Source organism: Macrotis lagotis, chromosome 1, assembly GCF_037893015.1.
Source record: "Macrotis lagotis isolate mMagLag1 chromosome 1, bilby.v1.9.chrom.fasta, whole genome shotgun sequence".
Taxonomy (NCBI): Eukaryota; Metazoa; Chordata; class Mammalia; order Peramelemorphia; family Peramelidae; genus Macrotis; species Macrotis lagotis.
The window spans coordinates 237,416,328-237,437,702 of record NC_133658.1 but is presented as its reverse complement, the minus strand read 5'-3'; the positions used below and the strand labels follow the sequence as shown (position 1 = coordinate 237,437,702).

The window sequence follows — 21,375 nt, the reverse complement described above, 5'->3', positions numbered from 1 at the left end:
TTTAAAGGCTATAGGAGTTCCAGAGTAAAATTTTAAAGGCTATAGGAGTTCCAGAGTAAATAGAGATGTCATAACCATAGATATTCATAACCATAATCACAAATAGAGATTAACATACCCAACATGATATGAGTTCCTAAAAATTGCTTTAAAAATTATACTTTGAAGGAGTATTTGCAGATTGTTATAAACTTGTATAAATTAAGATGACTATCCATAAATCCAGAACAAAAAGAGGAGGAAATATGTCATGAAGAAGGATAAGTGAGGGGCAGCTATGTGGCACAGTGCATACAGCACTGGCCCTGGAGTCAGGAGTACCTGAGTTCAAGTCCGACTTCAGACACTTAATAATTACCTAGCTGTGTGACCTTGGGCAAGCCACTTAACCCCATTTGCCTTGCAAAAACCTTAAAAAAAAGGATAAGTGGTGAGATTGCCTCCTCAGACTAAAGGTGCAAATATCTTAATACTTAAAAAAATCTACTTTTATTGTTTTTACAAATTTTATTTATTTTGATATCAGTCATGCCCAGATTTCCCTCCCTTTGCCTACTCAATAAGAGTCTTTACAGAAGTAAAACAGTTTGGTAAAATCAAAAAACATTTTATCTGGCAGTCTCTGACATTCTGCCCCATATTCATTTTCATTTAAAAAAAATTTGAATTTAACATACAAAATAAAATTAGCATTTTTCATATACATTGTGAAATAGAAGAGGGTTATACACAAAACTGCAAATCTATATAGAGCTTGATTTTATAATTATATAATAAATATGAAATGTAACTGTCAAAGCCATCCTGCTTATCTGTGATTCTTTTTGGCTTTCCTTCTTTATTCTTTTTGGAGTTTGGGCTGAAGGAAGGGTATTATTTCTGGTGGTGTACTATATCAGAGTGTTGCTATAACTTTTTTTTTAGTATCTATGGGACCTTTCTTTTTGTCATAGTCCTCTCTTTGGACCATATGTCTAACAGTTGAATTGCTGAGATAAAAGAGTATGCCTATTTAAATTACTTTTTTCCATGATTCCTAGTTGTTTTCTAGAACAGTTAGTATCATAGATAAACTAAACAGCCTACTAGCTTCCCTGTTTTCCTGAAGCCCCCTAATACTATTTCCATTTTTGTTACCATTGTCAACTTGTTGAATGGGAGCAAAATCTGAGTTGCTTTATTTGCATTTTTCTTATTAATGATATAAAACAATCTTTTACATTTGTTAACTGTTTGTTCATATCCTTTAAATGCGTATATTGTGGAGTGACTCTTCATCTTATAACTAATTCCCTCTATAACTTGGATAAAAGACCTTTACAGATATATTTGATGCAAAGATATCCCTTCTTAATGATAATCCCTTCTTAATCTAGTTGCATTGTCTTTGTATGCATGTATGAAAACTTTTCATGTTACCAAAATAGTCTTTATCCTATCTCTCTATCTTGTTCGGTTAAAATTTCTTTTCCCCTCATAGTTGTAAAAGATATTTCCTTCTGTTGTTATGGGGAAGAAACATATATACACACGTATGTGTCTGTGTGTGTGTGTGTGTGTGTGTGAGTGTGTATTTGCTGTAATCCCTTTTTTTAAGCTCATGTATCTTTTTAAGACTTAATATATGGTATATGTTGGTCTAAATCTATAATGATGATTATTTTTTATGTCAGATAGTTTTCTATTTTCTGAGTAGTGATTATCAAATGGGAAGTTTTCTCTAAGGTGTTTATTTTTTTTTATTTTTGAGTATTTTGGGCACTGAGTTATTGAGCTTGGTTGTTTCTGACATGTTTCTCTGGTTGAATAATTTTTTTTTAACCAGTACCAAATAGTTTTGATGATTACAAGTTAATAATATAATTTGAGGTCTGAAAGTACTATCCCTTCGTTCCTACTTTTTTATTACTATTTTTGAGCTTATAGACCCTTTGTTTCCTCCAAATGAATTTTGTTATTTTCCTTAGTTCTATAAAATAACCCTTTGGTAGTGTGACTAAAATTTTTTTTTCTTTATCCTTTTGGTAATATGAATGTGCAAAGGATCTTTGACTTCTTTAGTGTGAGGACATCCTTTACCCCTTGCAGATTGCCATCTGACCTAGAATATAAATTCTAGTTAATTTCCTAAGACCTAGAGATTAAATAATTAGATCCATGTTACTTGGAGGTCATTTCCAGTTGTCCCAATCACTGGATCCTGATGCCTCCAGAGGAGAGTGAGGCTAATGGCTGCCCAACCCTTTCTCACTTAAATTCATTTCACTTGCAAATCATAGCATCACCTTCTTGATGTAACGGTCCTCTTCTAAAACGAAGCTAACAGCAACAATCATGTATAGCCCTATATCTGTAACTTAATTTAGGCAGTATAATTTTCATCATAACGGTTTCTTTTCCTTTTCTGTAAAGAGTGTTTTACAGTTGTTTCCTATGAATCTTGAGTATGTCTTAGTAGATTGACTGTATATTTTATATATTTCCCAATTTTTAAAAGTCAAAACAATGTAAGCAGTCAAGATGAATAATAATTAGAAGATCATTTATAAGAAACAGAAAAAGTGATAGTCAGCTCTTAAAAAAATTTTCAGTCTATTAGTGAATTTCAGTACATGTTTGTTCAGTGGAGTTAAACTCCAAAGAGATGTCTTTCACTTCTGGTGGGCTATAGCCTTAGGGTTTTCTGAAAACTTTATTTTGGACAGAGTTTAATTTTGAGGAGAAGAGATTTTTAGCCAAAGATTTTTAATCTTTTAGACTATATCAGATATATCCAGAAGGCTCTCCTGCCTTCATAATACTTTACTATCTCAGTTGTGGTGTTTGATATTTCCACATTTACTTACACATTAGATCAAGGTCTTTGCAAACATGAAAATTCATAATACTTAGCAAATCAATTCTAGAATAGCTTTGATCAACCAACAGAGCCTTGTAAGAATCAGATATGGACTTTTAATTCTGACAGGTCAGGACACATTTGAATTATGAGATGTTGCCTGCTGGTAGGGGTCTACATAAAGATGCTTTCTGAAAAGATGGAGATAGGGATTGGATGTAAAGTAGAGATGCAGGAAAGCCAACAGAGTTAAACTTGATTTCCTCTACAACTTTGTTTAAGGGCAGCTGCTGTCCTGTTGGTTGGGAAGTATTTAGAATTCATGATAATGTAGATGTCATTTTCAGAGCAAAAAAAAAAAATCTTGATTTCTAGTTTGCTTTGATTCATCTGGTGAATTATTTGTGGCTCTGAACTAAATTGTTGAACTTTATAAAACTTTGTAACTCTCTAGGTCTTCTGATGCTCTAGTTTGAAAGAAGCATGCTAAAATAGTCGTTTGGCAGAGAACCTCAGGTACTGAGTAACATTCCCTTAAAGAATGATTTTGTTTTGGTGGTGCTATTACATGAGTATGTTATAGGGTTACAGAACTGAGTGGTAGAAGGGACCCAAAACAGATCATTTAGTTTAAGCATTCAATTTGATACAGGAAGGAAGGGAGGCCCTCTCAGGAAAAAATTAAGAAGAAATTAAGTGACCTGTCTGAGGATACAACTGACAGTCAGGTTTACTCCACACTAGAGTTGTCTGGTCTTATAATATTATTCAAACCATATGTGTGTAAAAAATCCAAATTTGAAATCCAGATAAATCTGACTGTTAATTGTACTATTAATACATGACATTTGCACTGTGCTTTTAGTTTGCAAGTCACTTTATATTCTTTATTCATTTGAACCTTACAGCCTTCATGAAGTAAAATTTAACATGGGAGGAAAGTGAGGCTCAGGTGAGGTCATGATTTGCCCCTTGTCTCACTAGTTTTAAGAGTCTTAGGCAGAATTTGCACCTATATCATCCTGCTTGTCAAGCTCAACACTCTTGTTACTTCTTGAACCTTCTTTTTAGGATTCCAGATTTCCTGATGCTCTCCAGTGTTGAAATACAGACTACCACAGCTTGCAAGCCAGTAATGAGACTTTATTTTTCATTTTTCTTCATGCCTTTTGTTTCACTACACTTGGTTACAATACAAATACAATAGTCAATACAAAACTCATTACCATATATATATTATTATTATTATTAGTCTCATAATGGTATCCCTGAAGTACATAGGCCCTTATTTATAAACAATGTCACATAAGCTGCTGTATGTACAACAGACGACCCTAGGAAACTTCTCTGTAGGGTGGGTCTGAATAAATTAAGCAGGACAAGTTTAGATTTTATTAAAAGCAGAGCAGCAAGATACCTTTGCATAAGCAAAAGGAAGTTTTCTACTGAAAATTTTGCTAAAGCTTTTGTAGAGGCCATTGGGGTGGGGGTGGGGAAGAATTTAGAGCTAAGGGGAGCAAATAAAGGAATCTCATCATGTAAGGTAGAGATGAGACCATAACTTGCTTCTTATAGCCTCTCCCTTAGTGGGAAAAGGCACAAGGAGGAAGGGAAAAATGCTTTCTGTCCCCATCTTGAGGATTTTGTTCTAACAGTATCTTCATGGTGACAACAAAGCCAGTGTTTGTTTTTGTGCTTCTATATAATTCTGTGTGACTGCACATTTTGGACAGAAGAGCTGAGGGTGATTTCTAGCTATAGCTATAGTGAGAATCATATTTTCAGGTTGTTAGAGACAGTTGGCCAAAAATGTCACCTGCTACCTATGATAACTGGTGTCATTTAAGAATCAGAATAGGTTGTGCACACTGCTTGTAAATCTATTTGAAACCTAGTTCTTCCATCAGAAACCAACCTGGCCTGAAGGAGGCTTTGAATTCATGCATTTTATTCCTCATTCAAGTCTCGCTCTGTGTGTGAGTGTGTATATACACATATGGATTATGTGTATGAGCATCATCCCGCCCTGGATTCAAACTCTAGCAGCTAAGAACTTGCTATTCACTAGCATATATTTCAGTAATGCTTTCAGCATTCTCCATGGGTTGAAATCAGTGTTTTGTCATTTGGTGAAATAAAGCCACTCCCTCTCACCCTTGCCTGGTACTGGAGGGTAATTAAGCTGTGATATGTCTTGTCTTATTGAGAGCATATTCTCTGAACTTTATCTTGAGTCCTTTGTAGCTTTACCTAAAGGAAACTCAAGTCATTTGAAAATTGAACTGATCATTTTATTTTCCTTTTCATAAATATTTTGTGTCAGTCCATCATGAAAAGAGAGCCAGGGTAAAATTTATAGATTGCAGACTCTTCTTATTCTGACTCTGATATGATTTTGGAGGCTCAGTTGAAAGTCATGAGCAGACAATGCCAATGAAGAGAGCTTACTTCCACCATTTTATTCTTAATGAAGCAAGGCTATTACTAGTGAATACTTTTGGACTTTTAAAAGGAGATTTCAAATGAGTTTTAATGACCCTGTATAGTACCACAATGACAACTTGGGAGACTGTGGTTAACCCTTCTACTCAAGTCACTAGACTCAGCCTCAGGGTAATATGGTAACCTTTTTTCTTAAAGTGCCAGTTAAAAATGTATCTTGATAGTAATTCCATCACATTGCAAAAGACAGAATTGGAAATAGGATAATTGCTTCAAAAGAAGTATTCCTACTTCATCTCAAAAAGAAATATACACTGTAGAATTAATAATGGCTTGAGATATTGGAAGCCTGGCTTCAATACTTAATGTGCTGTGTGACTATTGAAAAAGCCCCAAACCTCTCTTTTTCAGGTCCCTTGTCAAATAGTGCTGGTGCTTTAGTTCTCAGGACATGAGAATGAGTTATGTTCCGAGTTAAGCCAGTTCTTCAGAAAACAGTGTTGTCTCTTAAAATCTAAAGGAAGAGTTAGGTATTAAGTGAACTTTTTTTATTTTGCCATGTAATTTATTAGATGTGCTAAGGTGCAGAAAATTTACCTGTTAAACTTTTTGGGAGGAAGTGCATGAGATTCCAGCTCTCTAAATCATCAGAATGACTTAGATTATTCAGCTTATTGTCTGTTGATACATAAGGACAAAGACTTTTTGTCCTCAGGGAAGTTACTGATGGTTAACACTGCCATTTTAGTACCTTTCCAGTGGTCACAGACAGCACAGCCACTATGATGCTAGATCCTAGAAGTACCTTCTGGTTTATCTTGACCTTTACTGTCAAGTACAGGGGAAGTCACCTAGGAATTTGTGTTGATCTTCAAAAGCAAAATACATAAGAACACAGATTTATAAATGGAAGGGATCTCATAGGCCAATTAGTCCTCTCATTTTACACATAAGGAAACTGACACCCAAAGAAGTTAATTGACCTGCTCAAGATTATCTAGATGAGTGTTAGAGGCTTGATTTGATCTTACTCCAGGATTCTCTCCAACATATCTTGTTGCTTTTTTTTTTTTTTTTTTTTTTTTTTAGTTTTTTGCAAGGCAAACGGGGTTAAGTGGCTTGCCCAAGGCTACACAGCTAGGTAATTATTAAGTGTCTGAGACCGAATTTGAACCCAGGTACTCCTGACTCCAGGGCCGGTGCTTTATCCACTACGCCACCTAGCCGCCCCTTCTTGTTGCTTTCTGAATCAGCAAATGCAACAGATATATTTAAGTAGATTTTTTCAAAGGATTTCAAAAATAATAGTGTTTCAGTTTGACTTCAAATATGTTTGCTTTTGTGGCAGTGTCCCAGTTTTTGATGTTCTGCAGGGAGGAGAGAGATATAATAATGATGGCTTGGAGGTTGAACTGCCATTTTGTCATTAAATGAACTTGTTTTTCTTTCCCCCTTGTCAGCTTTATTTATAATCCATGAGATCTGTAAAACCCATGCAGTTTTACTCCCTCCATTCACATAAGAATTCTCTTAGTACTTATGTATATCCAGTGGTTGGTCCATATAAATACGTTGTTTGCATTTGTGTACCTATGTTCTTGTGATCTATTCTTGCCTATATACATATTATATACACTACATAGTATATAATATGTATATATAATTTTTTTTGACCAGGCCTATCTTGCCTGCTAGATTTTAGACTCCTTGAGGATAGGGTCTTAAAATTCTTTGATGTATTTTTCCATCTCTCTTTTACAAAGTGCAGACAATATGTGTTCAATGCATGTTGCTGAATTTGATTAATTTCCAAAATCATGGGACAAAATTTATTACAAGTTAGCTGGCCTGTGTCCTGGATGCTTTAATTCTTTAGTATTATGCCTTAGCATTATTACTGATTTTGAATCAGTAGTCACTATCATGGAAAAACCCTGATCATAGATTTTTTTTAGGTTTTTTTTTTTTTTGCAAGGCAAATGGGGTTAAGTGGCTTGCCCAAGGCCACACGGCTAGGTAATTATTAAGTGTCTGAGACTGGATTTGAACCCAGGTACTCCTGACTCCAGGGCTGGTGCTTTATCCACTGTGCCACCTGGCCGTCCCCTGATCATAGATTTTATTCCAAATTGTTTCAATGCAGTGTCTCTAGAGAGAGAGAGAATAACTTAAATACTCATGATTTCTTTTTTACAGAGAATCTAAGATAGTTTTAGAAGTGGAAGGGACCTTAAAGATCATTGAACTTTTTGCTTTATATTTAAGAAAATTAAATTTTCATAACGTGAATTACTTTGCCTTTGATCACAAAGCTAGCAAATTGGCAAAATCCACAACTAAATTCTGTTTTTTAGTTACCATTGTATTCTCCAGTCACTGTTGTATTCTCCTTTCCTTGCTACCCTTTCCTATAGGTTATCAAGAGGAGGGATTGTGGGGATATGGTTCAGAATATCACACTGCCTGAAATTCTTCTAAGAGACTAAGTTTTGGGTTAGAAAGTGACAACTTGGAAAATCCAAATGTCCCAATTCATGCCTCAGAGCTAGTTTAACTAAGGTTGAGTTGTTACTAATAACTCATTGAGCTCATTCTGTTGACATTTTGATGAGGAGAGAGATAGATAACAGAACCATTAGAAGAGGAACACTTGTCAGCCAAAGGGCAGCATGAGAGAACTAATCACCAGGAGAAGGTATTCATGTGTGTGTGTGTGTGTGGGGGGGGTGGCAGGGGTATGGGGGTGTGGTAAAGAGATGGAGAAAAGTTGATGGGAGAGAGCCAACAACAGACTTTTGTTTTGTGATCTTGGATGAATCAACACAGGTGGCTGGGAGAACACTTAGTACATTTTAGATTTGTCTAAGCTTTTCCATCACTAAGTATTTGTAAGATGACTGGCTCTTCTCACCAAGCTTTAAAATGTTTCCTAAAGCTATGAATAGAGTTAAAAATAAATCTTTGTTCTTGAGAAGCTATTAAAAATTAAACATGCCCATGCAGCACACAAAGTGAAAATGGGCTCTTAATAGAAACTTCACTGTTTTCTCTAAATAATTATCCTTCCTTTTAGGGCAGCAGGTTGAGGTTTCTGAGAACTCTTAATTTTTGTTCTGTGTGCTCCAACAAAAGAACACAACATAATTTGCTACTAGGAAATGAAGCCAAACAGCTTTTAATTTCTTTAGATCTTTTTTGGAAAGTCACTAGTAAAGACAAGTTGACTGGATACTGTGTACAATGTTCTTTTGGCATGTCACAGTACCTCTAAGTATCCAGAATGGTGACACCAGGAAAGGCACCCATTCATTTAGATTCACACATTGGAATCTCCTTTGAGGTTGGCTATGGAAATTGCTTTTTGAGGTTAATAGAAGTTACAGTTAAGTAGCCACTTATGATTCAAATATGTTGATTGTCTTTTGATTTTGGGGCCTTAGACTCTAGACACTATAGGTTTATATAATAATAGAACTTTAGAGTATTAAACAACATTAGCAATTATCCCATCTGTTCCCCTCATTTTTGAGATGAGAAAACCAAGGCCTAGAAGAGTGAATGTACTTTGCTCAGTCTCCTAGGTTGTTATTGGCAGAATTAGATTTTATGGTTTCCTGACTCCTGGACAAGTGCCATTTTTACTACCATCATGGTAGATGTGAGATTCAGCATTTAGATTTGTGGATTACATCTCTTTTTTTATGTTGAAAAAAATCTGGTCCTGTTATTAGTAGGGTCCTGCACATAGGGAGGCATCAAGAAATGCATTTTTGACAGGTGAGGTGAGTGATGGGTGAACAGAAAAATTTACAGAACTATCCCTAGGCTTAGAGGGGGAAAAAATTTGACTTGGAGATTCCTTACACTCATTACAACTCTTATGGATACATTTTTAAAAGGCTGTTAAGTAGGGGTGGGTAGAAGTCAAGCCAAGCTGAGATTAATGGGTAAAGCCAGTACTCTTGAGGAGCACCCAGAGGCCACATGAAGCTTCCTGAAATCATCTGTCCTGGATACTGAGCAGGATCCAAAGAGCCATGAGCCTCATTGGATTAAGATTAGAAAGGGGCTCAATTCTGGGCTAAATTCTGAAGTGCCTCACCTTGAGATGTGTTGGCGTATCTACTTAATTAGCTACTCTTGGATGCTCTAAAATGGAAGCCCCCCCCCCCCCCCCATTCATGGTTGGGCTGACTGTAGCCTCCAGTCCAGCCTCCATACTATGCTAAATGTGGTTGTGAGAGCCTTCAAGAGTCTCAAATAGTCCATACAGTCAGTTTAAGTGTCTGGCATGGATTTACTAAACTTAATAAAACAGACTTTGTTGTTGTTTTTTCATCTCTCTGCTATCATAGTGGTTTTTTGTTTCTCCCTCAATGGTAAGTAGGTGGTGGAGAAAGAGGGAAGGTGTCCAAGATATTTCATCTTACCAAAGCAGACTGCCACAGTCTAAGAAGTGATGCTCTAGACCAGAACAAGGCAGTTGGAGAGCCCGGATCAGGTTAATATTTTGCAGGTGATTAGTCCTGGATCAGGAGAAATGAGCAGCTGGCTAGCGTTACCTCCAAGTTCTGTACTGCACCTCTTTGTCAAACATCCATTAACATTACTCTAAACTTACTCAAGCTGGAAAGAAAGTAGATATGTAGAACCAGAAGGGGAAAAGAGAGCATTGACATTTTGCTTGGGAACACTATAGTGCTCGGGAACTAATGAAAAATTTTGCCCTGAAGGAAGTCGAAATAGTACCCAGGTGTGCTGACTACCAGGGAAAGGAACTGGTAATGAGAAGGGTAGGAGAAGAAAAATATAGAAGTAAAGGGAAGACTAGAGTGACAGTTGGAAAAATTTAAAGTAAAATGTCATTTCATAAAAAGAGAGGTTGATGAGTTTGCAGAACTCCCAAACTGTCACTTATACCAGTGTCATGTCCATCCATGAGGAAATCATGATGCGTTGATATGATTAATTCCTCCAATATTTCTTGATAACTTAGGTTTTATAACACCAAAGAAAAATACAAAAACACTTTTTTCCTGCTTGAAATATGTCCAAAAATGTGCTGTGCATATTTCAGAAGTGTTTTACTCACATATTTAACATGATCAGTTGATAGAGAAGGAAGGAGTTAATGAACAAACAAACCAACACACCAGCCTTGGGAAGAAGATATCTGCTTGTTTCTTTTGGATTTCTTGCTGTTCCTGCAAGCCAGGGTATGGCTTTGAATTGAGGCATTTCTCTTAGTAGGCTGTGTGGCTGAAACCATTGCTAGGATTTGGTATATCACTTATTGACATGTATGGCCCTGTATGACCATCTTTCTATGCTTTGGAAATACATCACTGTGGCTGCAATTTTGCTCACCATTTTTGGTCTTCAACTATCATAAGACTTTTTGTTAATGGAAACTCTGTTATTTATATTGTAAGTAGACAGTCTGGGTTTAAAGTCCAATGGAAACCTCAGAGTTATCAACTTTTTTAGGAAGATATTCTTAAGGCGAGAGGTACAGTAAAGGGACATTTTAGTCTCTGGCCCTCCTGTTGGTATCTTTTCAACCTCAAGAGTCTTCTGAATATCTTTATTCCATTTAGGGTGAAATGTACAGCCTGCAACTTTCTGTTCTCCTTGGGCCTGCCCCCATCCCTGTACTGTCCTCAGAAGAACCAACACAGCTGAAGATGTTGCTGCTAAGTTTTAGTTATCTTGTTTTTCTTTTCCAAATGAAGGATGGCCTTCATTGTACTAAATAACAACAGATAATTTGCTCCCCCCTCCCCCCAACATTCAAATGGATTATGTCCACACCGATCGACAAGGTAAGTAAATGACACCTGTAACGCCAAACTATGGAAACGCAGGCAGTGAGTTGTGTGATTTGATGCCGAAGCAGAGTATGCTATTGACAAGGAGCATAAGGAGGAGCACATTGACCATGCATGCATGGGAGCTTATGCGACCAACTTGGGGCCTTGCATTTAACACTTTTTTTTAATGACGTTATTCTTTTGAAAGAGTAGGAGGAACCCATGCTCACATCCTTTCAGTGCATTTTGAGAATTTTGTCTCTTTTTGTGTGGCACTTTAGAGCAGGTTGGCACAAAATGAAAGGCAATGTTTTGGTCTCTGCTTGGTGGTGGAGCTGCTGTTGAACTCTCTCCTTCATGGGCTCTGGAATCCCAAGAAGGAGAAGTGAGTGCAGAAGAGGCTCAGGGACCAGGCTGGGTCACGCTACTCGGGTTTCTAAGAACAGAGTCCCCGTAATTGCCAGCTGCTGGGGTGGCCTCCAATGGTAAGCCTTGTTGCTGATATCCATAGTGGACATTCCCACAAGGGAAGTGGCGGAGCCTAAACAGAGGCACTTCCGTCATGGTGGCAGTCAGAGAAGATGGTTCTAAGAGCAGGGAGGACCCTGGCAGCCTGCCAGGGATGATAGTAGGTGGCCCCGTGGTCGAGTGTCCATCTGGCCCCGATTTACCCCTCTCGGGTGGCTCCTTCTCTGTTAGGGGATTATTTTTGGTTGCAGATTTCTCTGTAAACCAGGAGCCATATGTAGGGTTCCAAAGACTGGTTGGTTTGTTTCTTGATCCACGCCCTTTGTGAAGCTCTGTTGGCACACCAGACTGAGAATAGGCCATGTTGACATGTCCTCCTTCAACAGGTGTCCCTCTGGTGAGGCGGACTGGGGGCTCTAGAGCTATTGCTTTCTTCAAGGACTTCGCAGAGGAAGTGGTGGGCAATGAAGGGGGAACAGATGGTGGACACACATCATCTTTTTTCTCCTGCTGTGGAGAAACCAAAAGAGGAGGTATTCTATCAGGGTCTTCTGGCCTCATGGGCACTTTCTCTTCCTCTTCAGTCACTGGACCATATTCTATTGGCAGATCAGTATTGACCACATCTGGATCCTAGGGATAAGAGAAATGAATTTTTAAGACAGTTTCCCTTATATTGCCAGGGTATACTTTGAGGATGTCTAAGTGACAAGTAGCCACTTACTTTTTCCCTTCTTCAAGTACTCTCTTCCATGTTTGAATTATATATAGACCTTTAAAGACTTTATACTTTGGTATTTGGTACCTCCACCTCTGTGAGTATGATCCAATTCTTTGAGTTTCATATGCTGCTTATTATTTTTCATAATGACTCATTTACAACCCAACCCATGCATTGAAATGTGATCTTATTAGGATTCAGAATCATAGATTTATAAACATTTAAAATAGGATCATATCTTGTAAGCAAAAAATGTTTTAAATATATGTATATATATATTACATACATGCATTTCAAAAAAACATTTGGAGTATAGCCTTTTATTAAAGCGCCAGATAGCCTGTAGAAAAAGAGATGTCTTTAAATAAATGTTAGTTCTTGCTGTACTGACTGGTTTGCAGCTCTTCAACTTATTACTCTTGGGAATAGAGTGAATAAATCTGAGAATGGTTGGTTAGAAAGTAAGTACATTATTTTCATCAGTTGTCTCATGCTGGGTTAAGACCAGGAAGAGGTGAGGCATTTGGAGTTAGAGTTTTTTACTAGAGACCATTGAGATAGACAGACAGACAGACAGACAGACACACACACACACACACACACACACACACACACACACACAATTTAGGCATACTAATACACGAACAAGCAAAATGATGGTGAAGGCTATGAGAATAGAAGGAGTCAAGAGTACATGTAGAAAAATCTTGGGTCTTTTAGTTATTTGCTAGAACTTTAAGCTTTTAAGTAATTGATATGGAATTAAGGTTTTTTTTTAAAAAATAGATATGCACACTCTTAATGTGAAAAGTCAATCAGCCTAGAGGAGCATCTCATTTAATTTCATTTTATGCTTTGTCTAACAGTTGTTTTGGGGGAGGGGGGAAGAGTGTGGTGGCAATGGGAAACACCTGCAACCCAGAGGTACCAGGAGTCTGCAGTTCCCACAGTAATTCATAGAGGGAACTATGCTCCTTCATAAGAGAGGCAAGGGAGTTGTATTATTATAGAAGATATGCTATGTTTGTTTTCCTGATAGAGGTTAAAATGAAATAATAAAATGTCAAATACAGTCTCCTCTCTTTCTTCTAGACTAGAAGAAAAGGTAAATGTGTCTGAGGAGCAACCCCTTTACATACCAATTTATTAGAGAGGCTGAACATTCTTAGAAAAGATGAAAGAAGTATCCTGGGAATGAAATCAGAAAGAAAACATCTCCAAGGAGGTGGAAGGAAATCAATTACAGAGGGAGACAAATGAGTAAAAAAATGTGACAAGCAATAGAACAAACACATTTTGTAGAGCTACAAGGCTTTTCTCAAGGAATAGGTTTCTAGAGGCTAGAATCCAGACATACTAGCATTAAAATTCTGTATTCTGCACTTCTGCTGAGAAGAATCCAGTTAACCCCGCCAAGGTAGTTGGTGATGTCCCCCTTCTGAGGAAGAATATGATGATGACTGACATTTAGAGAGGCTGTCACTGTGCTGATAGAGCAAATCATAGGGGATTTGAAGAAGGGAGAGTTTGCCATCTTTTTGGCAAAAATATTCAGAATAACAGCAGCTCATTTCTATAGTGCTCTACAGTTTAAATGTTTATGATAGGATGCCAAGGCTCAAGATCATTTCTTTATTGATATTTTAATAGATTAATATATGGTTGGTGATAATGAGGATAGGAGAAATATTAGACATCTTTAAAGGATTGAAGTTATAACTCTGCCAATTGTATAAACGCTGTACCTTGGTTTCTTTTAACTGTAAAATGAGGGATTGAACTAGATGATTTTCAAGGTCCCTTTCAGATTATCAGGAGACATTCAGGGGCAGTTAGCTGGTGCAGTGGGTAGAGCACTGATCCTGGAATCAGGAGGATCTGAGTTCAAATGTGACCTCAGACACTTAATAATTACCCAGCTATGTGACCTTGGGCAAGTCATTTAACCCCATTGCCTTAAATAAATAAAATGAAAAGAGAGATATTCAGTGCTAATCAATAGTACTTTTAATATGTCTACTGTGATTTTTACTTATGTTGCAAAAGTAAAAAAAAAATTACAGTCCATGCCCTTGAAGAACTTAGTAGGAAATTTAGTTGGAAACCTCAATTGAGAAAGTCAAAGTATGTCAACAGGTAGTTTTCAAAGGAAGAAATCTAAGCTATAAGTAACCATATTGAAAAAAATGTTTCAAATTACTAATAGTTACAGGAATGCAAATTAAAGCATCTCTGACATGCTACCTTAGAGACATCAGATTGGCCAAGTTGACAAAAAGTGTGAATGACAAAGATTGAAAAAATGGGTATATTGATGTACCATTGATGTACATTGATATACCATTGATGTATCCAAAATCATTAAAAAAATGCATGCCCTTTGACCCTGCTGTGCCAGTACTGAGCTTATACCCTAAAGATAAAAAAAAGAGCAAAATGACTCATGTTTACAAAAATACATGTGTTCTTTTCATTGAGGCGAAGAACTAGAAAGAAAAGGTGAGGTGTTTATTACTTGGAGAGAATATGAACAAATTAGGCTATGGTAATAATGATAGCATTTCCATAGCATTTTACAAATATCTCATTTTATCCTGGGAGATAGATGTAATTATAGTTTAAAGATGACACTGAGGTAAACAGAGGTTAAATGACTTGCCCCCATGGTCACAGATAGTAAATGTCCGAGGCTAGGCTTGAACTCAGGTTTTCCTGACTCCAAATCTAGTACATTGTCTCCTGCAGCATCACTTAGAAGCCTGAATGAATGAAATACTGAATAAGCAATAGGAAAGGGACAGTTTTCACTGAAACCAGTAAGATGTGTTTGAATGGGTGAAATTAACAGAATTTGGAGAACAATTTATCTGCTAATACTTTTAAGAAGAAGCAACTCTGAAAGCTAACATCTCTGCTCAATCATGATTCCAGAGGACCAATAATACTATTCACTTCCTGACAACAGAGAGAGGTGATAAACTCAGGCTGCAGAATGAGGATTATAGATTTTAGATACGGGCAATGAGGGAAACTTGCCTCTGCGTATTTGGTATATGGGTTTGCTTTTCAGTTTGGGGGTGGGGTTTGGGAAGGAGAAATTTTTGCTGGTTGAAAAAAAATTAAAATCCATTTAATAGGCAGATGAGAGAAGAAATATTTTTCTTTGAAGTTTGGAAAAAAAATAAGGTAGGACTCACTTCTTGGGGGCAGCTGGAATGATATTAGAAGAAAACAGCAAAGAATCAGAACTTTTTTACTTTCTGTCTTGATGCTAGAAAGGGTGAAGGCTTCCACTCTAAGGAGCCCAAAGATGTAGGTGGGGGAATAGTAAGAGGGCATCTCTGCTTCCAGTGAGGTTGCCTTCATATTTTCATATGAATTAGAGCTAGAAGGGATTGTAACTCACTCTCTCAATTTTACATATGAGAAAATGAATGGCCCAGTGGTCCCTGTTCAGGGGCACTTGCAGATGTGATCTTAGAATACCGTATGGAATTTTCTAAAAAATCATGAAGGATAGGAAAGGAATTGGGAGATGATACAGATAAACCTGTAGATCACAAGCTGGTAGACTTGATGTCCATCCTGGGGAAAATTTTGGAATTATGAAACCTCAATTATGGGCATTTAGAAACAAATAATGATCACTGGGACCAACATGAATTCATTAAGAATTCACCTCATTTCCTGTTAGGTTTCTTTGGTTAGTAGATCAAAGAAATATTTAGTAATTGAATATCTTGATGTTAGAAACATAATGAAGAGTCTACTGTGTTATCTTTGTGGATGATACATATGGACTAGGTAACTGTACTATTAGATAAATTTGCAGTTAAGTAATAGTAGATGATGTTACCCACATAATTGGGATGGTTCTAGTAAAGTGCCACAAGTCTCTCTGGCTTTGGCCCTGGTCTATTAAACATTTGTACCAAATAACAAAGAAGGAGAGGCATTTGATTCACAATTTGAAACAGTCAAGACTAGGAGAATACAAACGACTAAATCAAAATTTGAAATTGCCTTAAACATGGCTGGAATACTGGACCAAGACCACCAATATTATATTTCACAGGGATAATGGAAAGTTTTGTATTTAGTTTAAAACAGAACTTCAGATGCCCATATACAGGCTAGAGGAGTCTTGTGGTAGAAACTTGTGGATGCTGAACCTGAAAGAAGCTAACAATTCTGGACACTATTAACAGAATACTGCTCGGGTAAGATAGCACTTTGATTTCATTCATACAGGAACCTTCCTCTATCATCATATGTTGGTACCTCCTATGCTTAGAAAACTTACTAGGCCATGAAACCAAAGCTCTTCCTATCTTTGAGACTGGCTTCCTAATCACTGTTCCATACTGCATCTCCAAAATCACTTATGAGATAATTGAATATGTGTCCTGCCTGCAGGGCAAGGATACTAGGATGCTAACAAAGGTAGGTGGGAAGTAATAGTCCCTTACATTGTGCTGGGCACCGTTTTGTTCAGTTCTGAAGACCACTCTTTAAAAAGGATAATCATTAACAAACTCTGGAGAATGTACAGAGTATGGTGATCACAATAATGAAAGGTTTAGAAAGTCCTAAGAGGAATAGTTAAAGGAAGTCCCTAGGCATGTTGAGTCCTCAAGGGCCCTGAGGGATTAGCCATGACCTACATATTTATCAATCTCTTTCTTTCTAGATCTTATGCTGGCAGGGATTATTATTCTGTACTTCTATTTGTCATGGAGTCCAGCACAGTACTCTGTAAATCCAGTAACATTTGGGGCACTTGATCATTCCCCTAGAACAATTAGGTAGAGTCTTAGGTAGTCATTTAGCAGATATGCAGCTTCAGCTCCAGGTGGAGTTTAGGATCACAAATTCACCCTTTTGACAAACAGCCTTCTCCTTCACCCCCAGGATAGACAGGGAAACATTGACACACCATAATGGATTCTCTTTTTTCCCTTCTTTAGGATTCCTTTTTCCAACAAGACTGCAAAATGATAGCCCATAGAAATGTCTATGTGAAAAAAAAGACTCTCAGTGTATGTAACTGGGTCATTGTCTATGGACTGATGGCTTGTGTCAATTTCCCCTCTCCAATAGATCCAGGGTCAAGGCTAATGCTACACCACCTTTCTTCAGTGACCCAGTTAAGTGCTATCCCCAGATACTGGAATGGTAGCACATTTTATGTAGTTTACTGGCTCTTCTTCATCCCTCTGGATTGGTTGAATAGTGCAGAATCAGACAAGTGCTACCATTTGTTTTACAGAAAGGTAATTCTGCACACCACAATTTCCTTTGTATACTCTGCTTTGGAGATGAACTTATGGTCATTGTGAATCTGGCAAAATTCTTTTATTCTTTAACAGGCAAAACTTAAAATTTAAGTTTCCTAATATCAGTCAACAGAAAAGAATAGTTGGTACCTGGGTACAATATTCAATCCTCTCTAAGATGGTGGCAAAATTGGGTCGGTCTTCAGGAAGATGTTGCCAGCACTGAGTCATGATCCGATACCTAACAGGAAAATGAGAAAATTCATAATGGACAGCAGGAAAGGCATATGGGTTTTTTCTTGGCACAAGACTGATGGAAGGCTACACTGAACTTGTAAGGTAACTTGCAGCTGTTGCACGCTGCCCTCTGGTGTTGGGTCAGCGAATGGCTACCTGAGAAGATAAGTGCCACACCTCTCATCCTCCCAGAGTACAGAAATCCTGCAGTACCACCCCCTTCCGTGGAGCTGTGTATGAGATTAGATTCGAACCACCTTGTTCATCTACATTGTCTATATTTGCCTATAAAAAAGAGGTGGAAGTAGATTGCCAGCTAAGGCATGGTCATAGAAATGAGAATAAGAAAAATATGAGTCTAACCTCTTTTTGATGATGATGTTCTTTGTTCTCAAAGAAGGCATGCTATCAAGGAGGTAATGCCATGACAAGCACATGAATTGGATTTGAGTGAGGGGATGCTGTGCTAAGTCACCAGTCTCACTTTCTCCTCCAGAGCCATCTGGGTTCAGTGGCTAGATATGAATCAGGATGACTAGTGTTGTCTCTGGATGGGAGGCAATCAGCTTTAAGTGACTTGCCCAAGGTCACAACAGCTAGTAAGTGTCAAGAGTCTGAGGCTGGATTTGAATTCCTATCCTCCTATCACCTAGCTGCCCTTTAATAGCTTCCATAAATGAGGACCTTAACTTCTAGGACTCTATCCACTGAGAATATGCAGAAGGGACCAAAAATTTGATTTCAGATACCAGCATTCAAGTCATAAATGATATCCTAGGAGACTCCTAGTCATTGTAGGCTTGATGAGGCGATAGCCCCATCCTTGTTCCTCCCCTATTCATTCATTTATTCTACCAGAGTGTATTATTTCAAACTATTCTGATCCTAGGCATATTAAAAGAGGTCAGCACTTTGACCCTTTGTGGTAAACAAAGAGAGCATGTTAATGTTTTAAATACAGAATTGTTTTAAAATTGTTTTAAATTCAAATAGATTTTTTTTTTAAAGATTATACTTAGTGAGATCGTACACAGGCCCAGGGCAATTTTTGGGTGGATCCATCCGTCCTCCACTAGTGACAAACTCCAGGACCTCTTGATTGCTTTTGCTTGGGTATGGCATGTATCCAAGGGAAAATATCTCCCACAGAAGCACACCGAAGGACCTGAACAGAGAACAGAGGGTGTGAGTTAACCTTTGAACAAATGAAATCTGCCTTTGATCTTACACCTAGTCAGCCCTTCCAGTCATAGCTGAGCATTAGCCTTCTTTTAATGTAGCTAGTCTGGTCTTGGTGACCTTGCAGGCCACCAATTTTCTAAGCCCATCCTTGGAGCCTTTCCAGAGTCCACAGTGATGTGGCCTTTGAGAACCCAGAGATGACTGCACGAGAGACCATCAGAAGAGAAGGATGCAGTTGGAACATTTGTAACTGCCTTAATCGGCTTAGAGATGGGTTTTCTCCCTAGGAATCTGAATACTGTTATGATCCTTGAAAGGGCAGGGGGAAAAATGACATTTCCCTTTGTACTGAGGATAAACCTGAAGTTGAGACAGTTGTAGGATGCCTCAGTAGCAGAGATGGAGCTCTTGGACATCTTTCAAGTCCCCTGATGGTCTGGTGTTTTTCCAGTTATCTCCCAGTTGATTTTTTTTTCTCCTCTCTTCTTGCTGTTTCTTTTTCACCAAGGTCAAATCAGGAAGCAGAGATCAATAGAAGGTGAGCTCCTTGAGGGAAGGGGCTGTATTTTGCCTTTCTTTGTGTCTTTAAGACTTAGTACAGCATCTAGCACATAGCAGCTGATTAATAAATGTTTACTGACAGGCTAAGCTTTCAGACAAACTCTCCCTCAACTTTATGATAATTTCATTCTTCATGACTGGAAAAAAGGAAGAAGAGGAAATAGAGGTGCCACAGCATTCCTAAGATTGAATGTGGCAAATGAGAAGCACGTGGGCTAGAGATTACTAAGTCATCACTATAATATAGCTGACACTTATACAACATTTCTGAATACTGTACACATTACACCTTGATTCTAACAACAACTCTGTAATCTAGGTGCTACTGTTGCCCATTTTATAGATGAGGGAACTAAGGCAGAAAGAGGTTAAATAAATTGCCTGCCCTGGGCACATAGCTAGGAAGTATTTGAGGCCAGATGTGAACTCAGGTCTTCTTGATTATCTGTTCAGTATGCCATCTAACTGCTTCTCATAAATCTGTCCAGTATGGGATCAATGAAATGCAAATCTTTACATGAGAAATTTTTTCATGCAAAAAAGGCTGCTAGAAAAAAAAAAGGTGACTGACTAGTGGTGGCATATGTTCCAGAAAGGGATTGGAAGGTTGGATTTGGGATACAGGACTCAACCTCCATTTCTGTCAGTTGAGGTGTTTATTCATGGTAGTATGAGGCATCTGGAGTAGAGTGGCACTCTTTAGTTAAGACTTTATTTAAGACTTAAATGAGTGAAGTTAGAAGGCTTTGAGTTTAAGGGAATCATACTTTTAAGGCACAGATAAGAGAAATACCTACTATGGGTTACATAACTCTGGCTACCCAACTCTGCCACTTAGATGAGCAAACTAGAGTTCTCTGAATATTAAGGGGCTTCTGAGGGTCACATATCTTCAAAGCTTTGCAAGTTAACATCCATTCTTCTCTCCACCATTCCATACACATCAACTCTATTTGAAATTATCTTGTTTTTCTTCTAACACTCATGTTCAACATATGTCTGTGGAATCCCATTTTGACATAATTTTCTTGGAATATCAGTGTCCTTGGCCCAGTATATTTTTTGAGAGCTGGAAGAAATCTCATATGCCATTTCATTTAAAAGACTAAGAAACAGAAAACAAGCTAAGAAATTTGCCCAAGGTCTCATGAATAGTAAACATCAGTGGCAGGGGTGACTATTTGTATCTGAATGCTCTCACTCTTAATAGCCCAACCAGTAGGCCTTAAACAGGCTCATCCAGTTATGTTCAGCTGACACAGCTGAAATCACTCATAATCACATTTAACTCAAACATCTGCTCCATTCTTTGTTAGATCCTTAAAAGCAATTGGTAGCCTGTGGTTTACACATGCAAGGCAGATGGGCAGTGAGGATTACTCACCAGGTATCAGTTTTAGATGTAAATATCCCCTCCATGAAGGCTTCTGGGGGCATCCACTTAACTGGAAGCATGGCACATCCTCCCTTCCTGTAGTAGCTTGCTCTGTAGGACAGAAGAGGAAAAGAAAATCATTTTAGCCAGAGCATTGAGTTGGAGGCTCTAACTGACAATTTGACAAAGTATTAAGAAGTTAAAATTAATGAGGGACTGAGTGGGTTGGTTGAGGGAAAAAGATCTTTAGTTAAAATCATTAGTTGGATCAAGAAGACTCACAAGAGGAATAGATGAAGAAATTAAAAGAAAATATTACCTTGAGCAAAGGTTTAGGTGTCTTGGATTTTATCTAATATGTTATTTATCTAAAAATAACATTACTATAGCCTTTTAATAAGCATAGTATTGATGAGCTACATCAGCAGATTGTCCAAACTAGGATAATTGAGAACAAACAAGGG

The 21,375-nt window shown here is 37.8% G+C and overlaps 2 protein-coding genes across 2 annotated transcripts in view; one reads left to right on the top strand and one right to left on the bottom strand.

Annotated features, from left to right (window-relative positions):
- CLIP4 (CAP-Gly domain containing linker protein family member 4) overlaps positions 1-21,375 on the top strand; it is a 136,479-nt gene that overhangs the window by 113,273 nt on the left and 1,831 nt on the right. The gene's annotated exons all lie outside the window — the stretch shown is intronic.
- The window catches only part of ALK (ALK receptor tyrosine kinase), a 1,220,046-nt gene continuing 1,210,085 nt past the window's right edge, over positions 11,415-21,375 (bottom strand). Inside the window, exons 26-29 of the mRNA XM_074209779.1 lie at positions 20,921-21,022; positions 18,824-18,958; positions 17,707-17,797; positions 11,415-12,192 (exon numbers count right to left, since the gene is read on the bottom strand). Coding sequence (XP_074065880.1) covers positions 11,494-12,192; positions 17,707-17,797; positions 18,824-18,958; positions 20,921-21,022 — 1,027 coding nt within the window. The 3' untranslated portion in view covers positions 11,415-11,493. The remainder of the gene's footprint in view (positions 12,193-17,706; positions 17,798-18,823; positions 18,959-20,920; positions 21,023-21,375) is intronic.